Source organism: Podarcis vaucheri (assembly GCF_965113315.1).
Source record: "Podarcis vaucheri genome assembly, chromosome: 16".
Lineage (NCBI taxonomy): Eukaryota > Metazoa > Chordata > Lepidosauria > Squamata > Lacertidae > Podarcis > Podarcis vaucheri.
In genome coordinates this window covers 8,260,537-8,275,914 of record NC_138754.1, presented here as the reverse complement: position 1 = coordinate 8,275,914, position 15,378 = coordinate 8,260,537, and the positions used below count along the sequence as shown (strand labels likewise).

The following is a 15,378-nucleotide window of genomic DNA, read 5'->3' as shown; positions in this document are numbered from 1 at the left end:
ACTCTGTTGAAGCCAACGCAGCACATTATTTTGCAGCAGTGTGATTACTAAGACCCAGCATGGGTGTATCAAGTGTTATGTAGCATATCATGATTTCAGTAAGGTCCTTATCTCCTACAATTTTTACCCATATATCAGGAACATGGAAAGCTGCCTTATACTGATTCAGACCATTGGCCAGTCTAGATCTCCTGGGGTTTTTCCCAGCCCTTCCTGGAGATGTCAGCAATTAAACCTGGTCCTCCATGCAAAGTAGATCTCTACCTGTTGAGCTACAGTCTTTAGTATACAGTCATTGCAAGATTAATGTTATGAACATGGGCTGGAACAAGTCCCATCCAACTCTACAACTCTGTTTTCTAATTATTAAGATTTTTATTAAATTTTCATAACCTTGACCAACTAATTTCAAACCTCAAATTGGTTATGCATTCATCTTATAATTTGACCTCCCACCTTCCCTTCTGTGCTGTTTTCATAGCCATCCCTTTTACCTACGGTGTAATGTCACAATTTTCACCCGATACATATTCCTCGGTTACATCACACATTTCATCCAATATATTCCTCTATTTCATATATTATCATTTCCCCCCATTGCTCAGTTTTCAAATGCCTTTCAATTGGTTGTTATATTCAAACAATCAACCTTTATCAATCAAAGGTTGTTATATTCTACAACTCTCATTGTGTGTTCTTTTCGGCCTGAGCTGGTACATGCTGGAGCAAGCAAGGGAGGAAGGATTATTCAGTCCTACAGGTGGCAGTGTTGTCCTTCAGATGGCGAAATTCGCACTCGGTGCTCACCTGTTGGGCGTAATACTAGGCCCCTACTTTTGAGGCATGCAGAGAGCAAGGCACTCTGAATGGACTCCCTAAGACTTTTCGGACCCCTCTGCTCCTTATGGGTCAGTATTTTCATTATAAAATGATTTTTTTTAATTTAAAAAAAACTTTACAGAAAAGTATGAAGTAGCCCAGACATCCAAGTAGTGTTTATCGAGGTGTTGGTCATGCCTGATTATCATCTTCCAAAGCAACAACTCTATTCCGAACTTAAAAATGGAAAGTGTAATGCTGGTGGTCAACAAAAGAGGTTTAAAGACTCTCTCAAAAAATGTAGTATAAACACAGACAACTGGGAAACACTGGCCTGTGAGCCCTCCAGTTGGAGAACAGCCTTTACCAAAGGTGTTGTGGGCTTTGAAGACACTTGAACTCAGGACGCAAGGGAGAAGCGTGCTAAGAGGAAGGCACGGTTGGCAAATCCACACCATGATCAACTCCTGTCCGGAAACCAATGTCCTCACTGTGGAAGGATCTGTGGGTTCAGAATTGGCCTCCACCAGGCATAGGCAAACTCGGCCCTCCAGATGTTTTGGGACTACAATTCCCATCACCCCTGACCACTGGTCCTGTTAGCTAGGGATGATGGGAGTTGTAGTCCCAAAACATCTGGCGGGCCGAGTTTGCCTATGCCTGGCCTCCACAGTCACTTAGGGACTCATTGTTAAAACCGTGTTTACGGAAGACAATCTTACTCGGCTATGAGGCATCGCCGAAGAAGAAGAAGGTCATGCCCAAAACTTCCTCCGAAGAACCTTGCGAACTGTAGTTTAGGAGGATGAGATGACGCCTGGCGCGCGCCCTTCCAACGCTAAAATTCCCTGGATGCCTCCAGGGTGCTCTGCAAAAGTGGGAGGACAAGGAGGTCACTCGGTTTGTGACTTATCTCCCTGATCAGTGTGTTCGGCTTGGAGGCATTCTTTGCCATGTTTACTCAGAGGTAAAGTCAGTTTGCCACAACTTAACTTCCCCAGATAACGGGTGCCTAGCAGCGCAGCCCTCTGAAGTTGAGAGTCAACATTTCACCCAGTCCTGGAGTGGGAAACTTTTTCCAGCCTGAGGGCCAAATCCCCTCCTAGGCAGCTTTCCGGGGGACCACACCTCTTAGGTGGGTCAATGGGTGTGACCATTACCTTTGCACAGAAGGCTCTGAAATGTTGTGTTTTACGCAGAATTGGATAAAATGACAGGAAGGATTCGAAACCTGCGGGACCAGAGATTTACAGAAGACTGGAAGAAATATATGAACTACTTGAAGTGCAACTGTAATCAACAAATTACGCTAGTAGGACTCCAAGAAGTTTTGTAAGGGAAAATATATGAAATATTGCAAAATAGAGAAAGAACAGAGACATTAGTTATGAGATTTAAATGTAATAGAATAAGAAATGCAAATGAAGTGAATACAGTAGATTGGGAAATTTTCAGATGTGATTGATGGAAGTCAAAAAATTGTATAAGATGTAAAAGTATGTTTAATTATTGTTGAAAATGATATGTTAAAAAACTATATATAAAAGGGGGAGAAAGAAATGATGTGTTTTACATAGAGAGGCTGTGGGGGTGTAGTGCTTAGACTAGGACCCGGGAAAAGGATCTAGGAGTCTTGGTTGACCACAAACTTGACATGAGCCAACAGTGTGACGCGGCAGCTAAATAAGCCAATGCAATTCTGGGCTGCATCAATAGGAGTATAGCATCTAGATCAAGGGAAGTAATAGTGCCACTGTATTCTGCTCTGGTCAGACCTCACCTGGAGTACTGTGTCCAGTTCTGGGCACCACAATTCAAGAAGGACACTGACAAACTGGAACGTGTCCAGAGGAGGGCAACCAAAATGGTCAAAGGCCTGGAAACGATGCCTTATGAGGAACGGCTAAGGGAGCTGGGCATGTTTAGCCTGGAGAAGAGGAGGTTAAGGGGTGATATGATAGCCATGTTCAAATATATAAAAGGATGTCACATAGAGGAGGGAGAAAGGTTGTTTTCTGCTGCTCCAGAGAAGCGGACACGGAGCAATGGATCCAAACTACAAGAAAGAAGATTCCACCTGAACATTAGGAAGAACTTCCTGACAGTAAGAGCTGTTTGACAGTGGAATTTGCTGCCAAGGAGTGTGGTGGAGTCTCCTCCCTTGGAGGTCTTTAAGCAGAGGCTTGACAACCATATGTCAAGAGTGCTCTGATGGTGTTTCCTGCTTGGCAGGGGGTTGGACTCGATGGCCCTTGTGGTCTCTTCCAACTCTATGATTCTATGATTCTAGGGTTCAAATCCTGCACTCCACCAAGAAGCGCTCTGTGTGTGACCTTTGGCCAGTCTCTCTCTATCTCCTAACCTATTTCACAGGATTGTTGCGAAGAATCATAGAATCGGAAGACACCCGAGGGTCATCTAGTCCAGCCCTGTGCACTGCAGGGATCTTTTGCCCAGCATGGGGCTCAAACCCTCGCCGGGAGAGAAATCACACAGGCAGCCTCGAGCTATTTGGCAGAGCAGCAGGATGAAAACTTGTAGATGTCAGATCCGACTCGGTAAAATAAATCTGCAAATTGCTTGATGCCACTGGCAGGATTTTTCTTCTTCAAAATTGCACAGTGCCTGGCACTCATTTGGAGTGCTAATAACAATCATAGTTCATCAACAGTGTTCTTTGATTCGTCCTAAGTTAAAATACTGCTACCAGAAGAAATATTATTATTATTAATTACAAGAACAACAGTAACTCTTGTTATTATTCTATTTATTATTGAATTTACGTCCGCACACTCAATTTTTTTTTGTACGTGTGTGTTTTTTAATAGTTGTTTTTAATCCCCAATAATTTTACTGTTTTATTCCTTTTGCAAACCACTCGGAAGTTTTCCCCACTGCTGAGTGGTATATAACTTTTTACGAAACGAATAAACAAAATGTGCAATTAAAAAGAGAAACCCTAAGGGGCAAGCAGATTAAAACATTTCAGGATATAGTGACATTAAAAAAAACTAACTAAAACAATCTAAAAATTATGGCAATTAATTTAAAAGAGGACGGCTAATAATAACAAGAGGAGAGGATTAAAAAATCTCGGCTCTCCTCTCTCAGGCTGCTTTATTGTTCCTTGATATTTAGCTGAGCTGCTACTGACGTATTTCTTTGCATTCCCCACTCGCAGGTACGTCTCCCTTCCTTTAATTCCCCCACTTTAGGTTAAACCGCTCCAGGACTCTGCATATTAAGCGGCATATAAATATTGGCGGCGATGGCTGCGATGTCCGGACTTGAAATCCTGCAACCCGTTGTTGTGGGTCCTTTGCTGGGCGATCTTTGTTTGTAAGAATCCCGTGTTCCTGCTTTTAATGGGAAGGAGAGGGGGGTGAGTCGCGGGCAGGAAGGAGTTAAGGCTCCTTGTCGGTGGTGCTGATGATCGCAGCCGCCCTGTCATTGAATGAAGAGAAGAAGAAGGAAAGAAGCAACTCTGGACCCTGCAGTTAGATAAACCTCTGCTCCTCTCTCTCTTTCCACTCCAGGCTGAGTTACGGCAAGGAAGGCGGCAGGCAGCGCGGGCAGAGGCGGACGCGAACTCGGGGCGGGACCCCCAACGACGGGCAGAGAAGCTCAGCGAAACTCAGCACAACTTCTTGGGGAGCAGGGATTGGCAGAGGACAGCCGTGGGGTGGGTTGTGTTTTGGGGTTTTATTTGCACCGCTGGAGAGAAGAGAGTTTGCAGAGAGGTGGAAGGGAAGGGGTCAAGCGCCAAAATGCGGGGAGCTGGCACGGTGGGCATAACCGGGCACCCTTGAGAGATTGGCACGCTTTAGCACAGCACCCTGTGCCACCTGCTGCAGGGTTTTGGGCACCGGTTGGGTTTTGAAGGGGTGAGGAAGCTGGGGGCATCGGGGTGGCACCCGGGGCGAGGCCAGGGAATGAAGGCCTGGCGTCGTGGCGGCAGTGGGGTGGCCCTCTGCAGGCCGTGGCTCTGCCCCGGGACCCCTCTGAAAGCGGCGTCGCCCCACGGCCCGGCGTTCGTGTGGTGGATCCTAGTGGCCCTCTGCCAGCTGGGCCCGGCCGGTGCAGCCAACTTGACCATCGCCGTGGTGCTTCCGGAGCGCAACACCACGTACCCCTGGGCCTGGCCACGGGTGGCGCCCGCCATACGGCTCGCCGTCCGCAAGGTCAACGCTCAGCCGGACCTGCTGCCCGGCTACACCGTCCAGCTGGTCTTCGGCACCAGCGAGGACGACCACGGCGTCTGCTCGGACATCCTGGCACCCATGTCGGCCGTGGACCTTCAGATGAGCGCCAACCCGGACCTGTTTGTGGGACCCGGTTGCGTCTACACGGCGGCTCCTGTGGCCCGCTTCACCCGGCACTGGGGGCTGCCGCTGGTGACCGCTGGGGCCGAGGCCGTGGGCTTTGCCAACAAGGCTAGCGAGTACGCCTTGACCACCCGCACTGGGCCCAGCCACGGCAAACTGGGCGAGTTTGCGGCCTACCTGAACCAGCACTTCAACTGGACGCGCCATGCCATGCTCCTCTACTGGGACAACAAAAACGATGACCGCCCCTGTTTCTTTGCCGTGGAGGGTCTGTACCTCAGGCTGCCAGCCTTGATGAACATGACGATGGAGGACATTCCTTTCCTGGGGGCGAACTACACCGCGCTGATACGCGACATCAAGCGAAAAGCCAGGAGTAAGTACAGAGTCGCTCGGCTATATCCTTGTTCCTCACCTGAGATTTGATTTTCGTACCTGTAGGACTCACCGGGCGCATCGCGTCCACCTCAGAAGGCAGAGAGGTTCCTTGACAGTACGGTGCAGTGGTTAGGGCGTGGGGACTGGGTTCAAATCCCTGCTCCACCACGAAGCCCGCCACGTGGGCCAGTTGCTCGATCTCAGCCTGGCCTACCTCTCAGGGTTGTTGTCCGGGCAGAATGGGGAGGGGGCAGAACGCCATGCGCTGCCTCAAGCTCCTTCCTTGGGCGGGTGGGAATGTAGTGACTGAATAAATCTCCGCATGTCCTCTTTTCGGTCTGTTCGGAGGGGAGCCTAAAATCTTGGGTGAAGCTCTGGGTGCCTCTGTGTCCCAGACACTGCTCTCTTGGTTGAGAGATGGACAGCAGAGCTTTTTCCTGGAGCCTCTGGAGTACCCAAAATGAGTACCTCTGGGCATGTGCAGAGACTGAGAACGTTCACAGCTGCTGGGAGCCCAGCTCCTACGAGGCACGTTCCTGTTTAGAAATGGGTTTGCCATTATCTCCTCCCTACTTTAGCAAGTGCCCCCCCTCAAGTAAATAATTTTTTGCCACTACAGATCCCCATCAACAAAACAAAACTCCTTGCCTACCTCAGCCCCACTGATTTTCCACCCCAGATTTCCCCATTCAACCTCCCTTTCTCCCTTCCCGGGCAAGAAATCTCACCTTCTGCCTTCATCTGGGTGAGGCAGAACAGAGCCAGCCTTAACTGAGCCAATTTTAAACACTTCTTTTCCCTGCTGAATTTCCTACCTTCAACCCCCACCACCTCCAAGTTATACAATTTAGGGTTCCCCTTCTCCTCCCTTTGTACGTTTCATAAAATCCCAGCCTCCTTCAAGGAGCTTGGAGCCGCTTGCAAAACCCGTACTCCACATTATCCTTGCACAACAGCCCTGTGAGGTATGCCCAGGGACACCGAGGTCAAGTCAGGGATTTAATCCTGCTCCTCCCAGCCCGGTCCTCTAACCCGAGGTGGAGACCCTGCGCCTCCAGATGTTGCTAGACTCAAGTCAGGGCTGATGGGAGTTGGGGATCTAGCAACCTCTGGAGGGGCCCTGCTCTAACCACTACACCACTCTGCTCCTCCAATGCACGGGCTTATTTTGGCGGAATCCACTGCGCAGATCCTTTCCTCAATCCTTGGCTAACTGGGTGGGGGAGGAACTCAAGTTCCCATGCGGTTGTTTCTTTATTTTGAAGCAGACACGCTCTTTCTTCATAAGCTTGGGCTGGCGTCATGTCGGGTGGTGGAATCGCTGAGGGTCGGCGAGGGGAGACCTGCGTAGCTCAGTGGCAGGGCCTTTCCCCTTGCATACAGACGGTCGCGGGTTCAATCCCAGCATCGCCTCCGGGAATCAGATTCCGCTGGAAGATTCAGGGCAGGTAAAAATAAAGTTGTTAAACTGTGGAACTCCTTTCTGCAGGAGACAGCGATGGGCATCAAAGAGGTTTGGGCAAATCCACGAAGCAGAAGGGCGACTAGCCACAATGGCTATGCTCTGGTTAGAAGCAATTATGCTTCCGAAAGCCAGTGGCCGGAAGCTGCATTAGGGAAGACGGCTCTTGTGTTCGAATCTTGCCTCCAGGCTTCCCATGGGCATTTGGGTGGCAGCTGTGGGAGCAGGGCGCTGGACTCGATGGGCCCCTTTGCCCTGATCCTTATGTTCTTAAAGGAGTCTTTGACTGGGTTCGGATTGCTGCGGCACCTAGTTCTCTGTAATCCCTACACTGGCTGGCAGCAACTCTCAGGCAGGGAATCTCTCGCAGCCCGGCTTGGCGATGGCGGGGATTGAACCTGGAACCTTCGGCATGCAAGGGAGAAGCTTTGTCCCTAAGCCACATCCCTTCCCCGGCAGCCTGGCTCTGTATAAAGCATTTTCCTCTGTCCCCAAGCAGAGTAATTAATCCGGTCTCCCACGGGGGTCTCCCGCTGTCCCGCTGCGGGAGGTAAGCAAGGAAGGATTTTTCTCGGAAGAAAACAGCCTCTCCCTGCCTCTTAAATGTGTGCATGTTTAGCGTGCTGGCATGATTCCATTTCAAGAACGCAGACACTCTCCTATAGGATGCATCTGCTATGGAATTTGTGGGGTCGTTCTTTTCCCTCACCAGAATCCGGCTTTGCGGCCACGCTCCTCTTTCGGCCAACAGCTTCCTCTGTCATCTGAGCCTCTCTGGTATCGGAGGTAGACTGCCTCTGTAAATGGAGGCTTTATCTGGAGTCCACACTTAGCTATGCAGGGTGATGAAAGCAGGTGGGGACTGCCCTCCGTGGATCTGCGCATCTAAGTGTTTGCAGGGAATGTTTGCCGATTAGCTGCCGTTTGGGCAAGAACCCCGTTGCGTCCAGGAGGCTCACGGTTGGGGGGTGAAGGGGGCAACTCCACACACTCCCCCCTTGAAAAAACCCCTGATATAATCAGAGGTAGGCTGCTTTGAGGTTCTCTTTGAGGTGACCCTGCAGGATCTCTGCAATTACCGTATTTTTTGCTCTATAAGACTCGCTTTTTCCCTCCCAAAAAGTAAGGGGAAATGTGTGTGCGTCTTATGGAGCGAATGGAAGCTGCACAGCTATCCCAGAAGCCAGAACAGCAAGACGGATTGCTGCTTTCACTGCGCAGTGATCCCTCTTGCTGTTCTGGCTTCTGAGATTCAGAATATTTTTTTTTCTTGTTTTCCTCCTCCAAAAACTAGGTGCGTCTTGTGGTCTGGTGCGTCTTATAGAGCGAAAAATACGGTAGATCTCCTACCAGAATGTACCTAGTTAGTTATAGATGCACAGACATAATGTGACGGTGAGTTCCGCAAGTTAAACCTGCGTGGTGCACACACTTTTTGTCCGGCGAACCTGCGGATATTTCCAGCTCCGCCGTCATTTGTTGATGTTTCTGTTCTCGTTTTTGGGGGGGATCTGAGCTCGCTGCTCTTAACGAAGCCTCGCTTTTCCTTTTGTGACGGGTCTGGACCTTCCTTTCCTGTTAAACAGCTGGACGCACAAATCCAGGAGCACACGGCCTGCAAATTGGAGGGCCGGCTTTGCTCTGACCTCTGTGTGCTTTTCCGCATTGGGAGTGTGTGTGTTTGTGCGTTTCTGCAACTGCATGGGAGTGTCGAGCCGTGGAATAAATAGGTGAGAGTATTTTGGGTCCGGGGTGAGGGAACAGCTCCCGGCTCGCTGTGTGTTTAGCTCAGTTGCCGGTCCAGGGACAAGGTGTTTTTGTAAGTTCGTACATGCCGAAAAACAGCAAACCGTGCGTGTTAACAAATTTATCTTCACATGAGAGGAAGAGCATTGCAGCCCATGAGTTGAAGTGGGAGAGACGGAGGTATTTCACTGCAAAACACACACTCTCTCGCCCAAATAATACACTTAAAAGGCACTTATACCGTGGTTCATGTCTGTTTTCGGTAATGGCTGGCGAAACCCAGCCAGATGAGCAGGGTAGAAATAATAAGTTGTTGTTGTTGTTGTTGTGCAAGAAACCTGAACGGCAGGCCCTTGTTCTTATTTATCCCTGCAGTGGGGATGGGGGAAAGGCCATAAAATCCACTTCGCTGCAGCCCCGTGGAATGTTTTGTGCATACATGCTCTGCACTCCTTCACAACAACCCTGGAAGGTACGCCAGCACTGCTTAGTTTCATCCCCGTTTTGCAGCAAGGCGGGTGTGCAGCTGAACGGGGCTGCGTGACTGAAGTTGCAGCCAAGGTCAGATTTGAACCATAGCTCATAGCTCAGGGATGTCACTGCTATGCTCGATGGTAACCTGTTTTTTTTATTATTTTTAATTATCCTTTGGTTATAAAAAGAGGGCAGAGAAAGGGATCGTGCAAGCTGCTTAGAGATGTGTTTATACAGTGGTACCTCGGGTTAAGTACTTAATTCGTTCTGGAGGTCCGTTCTTAACCTGAAACTGTTCTTAACCTGAAGCACCACTTTAGCTAATGGGGCCTCCCGCTGCCGCCGCACGATTTCTGTTCTCATCCTGAAGCAAAGTTCTTAACCCGAGGTACTATTTCTGGGTTAGTGGAGTCTGTAACCTGAAGCGTATGTAACCTGAGGTACCACTGTATTTAGATATGTCCAGTCGGTTTGTGTGGCTCAGCGCCAGAGGACCTAGATACCTGCAGAAGGTCTTGGGTTCGGCTTCTGACTTCTGCACCAGAAACTGCGAAGACTCACTTGCCTGCCACTGTATACTTGCTTAGATCTGACTTCTGGAAGGCAGCTTCCAAGTTGCTCTTGAAAGCAGACTTTTTATCCAACACCATGAGGACTAGAATCTTACTTAAGTAGAGGAAGAGTTATAGGTGGGTGATAAGACTCTCTGCCTGAGAGACAGACTCTTTGCCTGAAACCCCAGAGAGCTGCTGTCGGCCAGTGCAGGCAATACTGAGCTAGATAGACCATGGGTCTGACTCAGTATAAGGCAGCTAGCTATGTTCTGTATACAGTGGTACCTCAGGTTAAGTACTTAATTCATTCTGGAGGTCCGTACTTAACCTGAAACTGTTCTTAACCTGAAGCACCACTTTAGCTAATGGGGCTCCCGCTGCTGCCATGCCGCTGCTGCACGATTTCTGTTCTCATCCTGAAGCAAAGTTCTTAACCTGAGGCACTATTTCTGGGTTAGCGGAGTCTGTAACCTGAAGCGTATGTAACCTGAGGTACTACTGTATATATCCACCCCCCCATTGTATTTTACTAAATTTCAACATTTTAAACATATACGATCCAATACGCAACTGCATTTTTTCCTTTTATTTTTGTCGACTTCCCACCCTGCTTTCCATGAAGTTGTTGTTTTCCCTCTGCTGCTGAACCCTGTAAAAGACTATTAAATCATAACCACCATTCTATAATCTAGTGGCTTCTGTTGCTCATAGTTCAAATCCTTCTCGCAAATTCATCGTGCTGTAGTATCTTAGCAGTCCGGTGGGGAAAAACATCCATTCTTCCACAAAACACTCATCAACAGAGTCTCTTAATTTTGCTGTTGATTTTGCTAATTCCACATAGCCCATCATCTTGCTTATCCGTCCTTCTTTAGTGGCGACTTCCTCCTTCCATTTCTGTGCCTAAAGAATCCAAGCTGCTGCTGTTACACATACATTAAAAACTTTAACCTTTTTTTCTGCCCCTATAATCCGCAGCTGGCTATATTCTATCGATCCAAAGGGACATGCTGGGCTTTTCCAGCTAAAAAATTACATAAAAACTGAAGCGCTAGAGCGCTGCCTGCAAAGCATCTCTGCAACCTGGCCCCAAACAAGCACTCTGCACGTGTTCTGGAGACCTGCTTCTTAGCCTCCCGTCCCAAAGCCACGGTGGGCGTTTGCTAAAGGGCTGCGCCTCAACTTTTAAGACCTTGGGGCGTCGTGCTGAATCTCATGAGTGATGATCCCTGCCATGGGTGAAAGTTAATTTTTTTAAAAAGGTTGGCAGATTTTGAGAACCGTGGGGGAAGAGGCTTTTTCCACACACACCCCCTCGCCCCTGCCGTCCGCCTGCCCCGGTTGCAAGAGCTGAGTTTTAATAGCAAGGGGTCCTGACCTCAGATGGGTGTTAACCGCAGCACGCCTGATAACAGCTGGGAGAGGAACAGGGACGTCTCCGCAGCGGGGTGTGGGTTTTGGAAGGCGTTTGGGGTTTCGAAAGGGGCCTTGTTCGCGGAAGAGCTTGGCTCTGCTATCTTGCTTTTCCTGTCCAAGGTGGCGGGTGGAGTGGGGCTGCCCCGTAGCAGGAGGGTCAGGAATTCTGGCCAAGGCAGGAGAGCTGTGCAGGGAGTAAACCTCACCTTGTGCTTGGCTCTGGCTGTCTGACTTCTCCCTCCTCTCCCAGATTGGGGGTGGGTGGGCTTCATTTGCCCTGGCACCTTTGCATTTACTGTATTTTTCGCTCTATAAGACGCACCAGACCATAAGATGCACCTAGTTTTTGGAGGGGGAAACAAGAAAAAAAATATATTCTGAATTCCAGATCTGGCTTCTGGGATAGCCTCTTGCTGTTCTGGCTTCTGGGATAGCCGCGCGCAGCCTCTTCCGGACAGCGGGATGAAGGCTCCCCCAAGAGCCACACTCCGTTTAAAGAGCATGCAAACCCCTTGGAGGGTTTTCCCAGAGGAGGGAGAAGGGCAGCCCCCAAGAGCCTCACACACGCACCACGGGGCTCTTTAAAGGGAGCGCTGAGCAGAGCCTCCCGCCTGCATTCGCTCCATAAGACGCACACACATTTCCCCTTACTTTTTAGGAGGGGGAAGGTGCGTCTTATAGAGCGAAAAATACGGTATATCCCACGCCCTTTCCCCCTCCAATCCTGGCATAGCTCAGTTAGCAGAGCATAAGACTCCTATTTCCAAGGTCGTGCGGGTTGGACTTGATGACCCTCAGGGGTCCCTCGACAATTCTGTGAATTCTATTTTTTTTTAATGATATTTATTGAAATTTTACAGACAATAAAAGGTTACAAAATTAAAAACAAGAAATAAAAAAGAATAACAATAATAAAAGAAAAAGAGATACAAAAATACGAAAACAAAACACATAAAAAGTAAGAAAAAATTAAAAAGAAACCAATATTTTCATGTCTTATATTTCATTTACTTGTTTCCTGACCTCCTCACACCCCCCTTTTTTGTATTCCAGTTCACATGGTTAATTCAGCAAATCCTTACCCTCTATCATTTATCTTTACTCAATATCTTAACCTATTATAACTATGTATTTTCAACCATTGTCAATCCGTATTCACATATTCTTGTTAATCTTTTTTACCAATATCGCTTATTTTCAATCCAACATCCCTTTAACATTCATTAATTTTGCAGTATTTCTGCAAGTAGTCTTTAAATTTCTTCCAGTCTTCTTCCACCACCTCTTCTCCCTGATCTCGGATTCTGCCAGTCATTTCTGCCACTTCCATGTAGTCCATCAGACAATTCTATGAATTCTAAATCCAGGACATAAGAAGAGGTTGTTGGATCAGGCCAATGGCTCGTCCAGTCCGGCGTCCTCTCATCACAGTGGCCAGCCAGGTGCCCCAATGGGAACCCACAAGCAGGACTCGAACCCAGGACCCCTCTCCCCTCCGGAGGTTTCCAGCAACTGGTATTCAGAAGCGTTATTGCCCCCAACTGCGGAGGCAGAGCACAGCCGGCCGGGCTCCCAGCCATCCATAGCCCTCAGCCGCCATGAATTTGCCTACAGCTCTTTTAAAGTCATCTAGGTTGGTAGTCAAAGGGACGCGGGTGGCGCTGTGGTCTCAACCACTGAGCCTAAGGCTTGCCGATCAGAAGGTTGGAAGAAGATTGGAATGAACTTCTTTTTTAATAAAAAAAATTCCTTCCAGTAGCACCTTAAAGACCAACTAAGTTAGTTCTTGGTATGAGCTTTCGTGTGCATGCACACTTCTTCAGATACTTCAGATATGTATCTGAAGAAGTGTGCATGCACACGAAAGCTCATACCAAGAACTAACTTAGTTGGTCTTTAAGGTGCTACTGGAAGGAATTCTTTTTTAATATTATTACTACTAGAAAAGATTTATGAATGTGGGGGAAATGTTGAAATGAAATTACTTGGCTCTGGTTCAAAGATTTAAAGAATTTGGTAAAAGGGTAATGGTTTTGGGAAATTGATAAAAAAGATTTAAGTTTTAAGCTTTAAGATTGTTTTTATAAGATAAAATGAGAATAGAGTGAGATAACATAATGACAAAATATTATGAACTATGGAAAGGATTTGCTGTGACAACTATTAACCAAGATACAAGAGATGGGAGGGAGAGGAGGTCAGGGAAAGAAGGTAATGGAATTTGGAGAATTTGGAAATGATGGATTTATTTTTTTTCTGTTTTTGTTTTTTCTTGTTTTTTTCTTTTTGTAATTTTCTCTTTTTTGTGTATTTTTTTAAAAAATCTGTTGTTTCAATAAATATCATTAAAAAACAAAACAAAACAGAAGGTCGGCGGTTTGAATCCCCACGACGGGGTGAGCTCCCGTTGCTCAGTCCCTGCTCCTGCCCACCTAGCAGTTTATTTCCTTGACATCTGATGGGAGGGCTTTCCACAGGGTGGGCGCCACTACTGAGAAGGCCCCTCCGCCTGGTTCCCTGTAACTTTGCTTCTCACAGTGAGGGAACCGCCAGAAGGCCCTCGGCGCTGGACCTCAGTGTCCGGGTAGAACGATGGGGGTGGAGACGCTCCTTCAGGTATACTGGACCGAGGCCATTTAGGGCTTTAAAGGTCAGCACCAACACTTTGAATTGTGCTCGGAAACGTAGTGGGAGCCAATGTAGGTCTCTCAGGACCAGTGTTGTATGGTCTCGGCGGCCGCTCCCAGTCACCAGTCTCGCTGCCGCATTCTGGATTAGTTGTAGTTTCCGGGTCACCTTTAAAGGTAGCCCCACGTAGAGCGCATTGCAGTAGTCCAAGCGAGAAGCGTCTTGCCCCAAAATGGCAACTAGATGTGACGTTTTGGCGACAGCAACCTTGGTTTAAGGAGCCTTTGGTGCCTAGCTTATATTTATGAGTTTCTAGCACTGTTCCTGTCACAATGCCTCTTATACGCAGTTGATTGGGAGGTCTTGCGCAGCAGAGATTCTTCCTCTTACTTAAGTTATTGGACTTTTTGCCATAAGGGGAGCGATGGGGAAGCTGCGCTAGAAAGTGTGGGATATAAACTTGCCTTGAGGCAACCTCACCTCACCTCCCTGCCAACAAATCAGAATGAAACCTCCTCCGACAGCTCATCCCATTGCCCTGCTCAGAAATGAAGGTGATTGCTGCATAAAGAGGTTGTCTGGAAATGCCTGCTGTCCTGCAAAGAATGGCTATACCAGATGCACATTTACACTTGCAGTTAATTCCTGCTAGTGGGCTGCATCTGGCCGGCCACTGTGAGAACAGGACGCAGGGCTAGATCCAGCAGGTTTTGTGTGCGTGTGACACTTTTTTGAAAAGAACTGGGTATGTTTAGCCTGCAGAAGAGAAGATTTAAGAGGGGGCATGGCAGCTGCCTTCAAACAATGGGCTGTCTCTCTCACACAAGAGGCATAGCAGAGAGAATGTAAGCTGGGTCTTCCTGATACTCAGATCTGTGGTTGTTGCAATTTGCAATAAGAAGCCTGGTTCTGGTTTTCATTCTGTGCCTCCTTGTTAAGTTGCAAATGGATGGAGAAGCGAATGTGGCCGGAAAAAGGAAGAGAACAGGATCTCCCAGCCGCAGGGGTGCAGACCATTCAAATATGTCAGACCTGAGACCTCTACAATGTACAGAGTTCCCTGGAAAGCAGGGGGTTGGCTGTAAAACTTTGGTAGCTTTGCAAGGGGAGACAGCGTCTCCTGACAACTCTCTCTCTCCCTCTCTCTTTAAAAAAAATATACTTTATTGAAATTTGTATATAACATAGATAATGTACACATTCATGAATGAACAAAAATATAAACAGAACCGTATAAACCATATACAAATAGTCTTGTATATGTTTACAAAAGATTTATGCTGTCTCTTTTTCCCCCCTTATCTTTTTACTAGCATAAATTAAAATAAATGAGAATAGACTTCCTATCATTTCCCGGTGCATACTCTTTTTCTGATAATGAATGTACCTATCATTATTAGCTGACTCTTTCTGTTGTTGTTGTTGTTGTTGTTTAGTCGTTTAGTCGTGTCCGACTCTTCGTGACCCCATGGACCAGAGCACGCCAGGCACTTCTGTCCTCCACTGCCTCCCGCAGTTTGATCAAACTCATGCTAGTAGCTTCAAGAACACCATCCAACCATCTCATTCTCTGTCG

General features: G+C 47.8%; 1 protein-coding gene across 1 annotated transcript in view; it reads left to right on the top strand.

Moving 5' to 3' along the window:
• Window positions 1-4,237: 4,237 nt before the first annotated feature.
• Window positions 4,238-15,378, top strand: part of NPR1 (natriuretic peptide receptor 1) — a 65,708-nt gene continuing 54,567 nt past the window's right edge. The window contains exon 1 of the mRNA XM_082202091.1: window positions 4,238-5,520. Within this exon, the coding sequence (XP_082058217.1) occupies window positions 4,752-5,520 (769 nt within the window). The 5' untranslated portion in view covers window positions 4,238-4,751. The remainder of the gene's footprint in view (window positions 5,521-15,378) is intronic.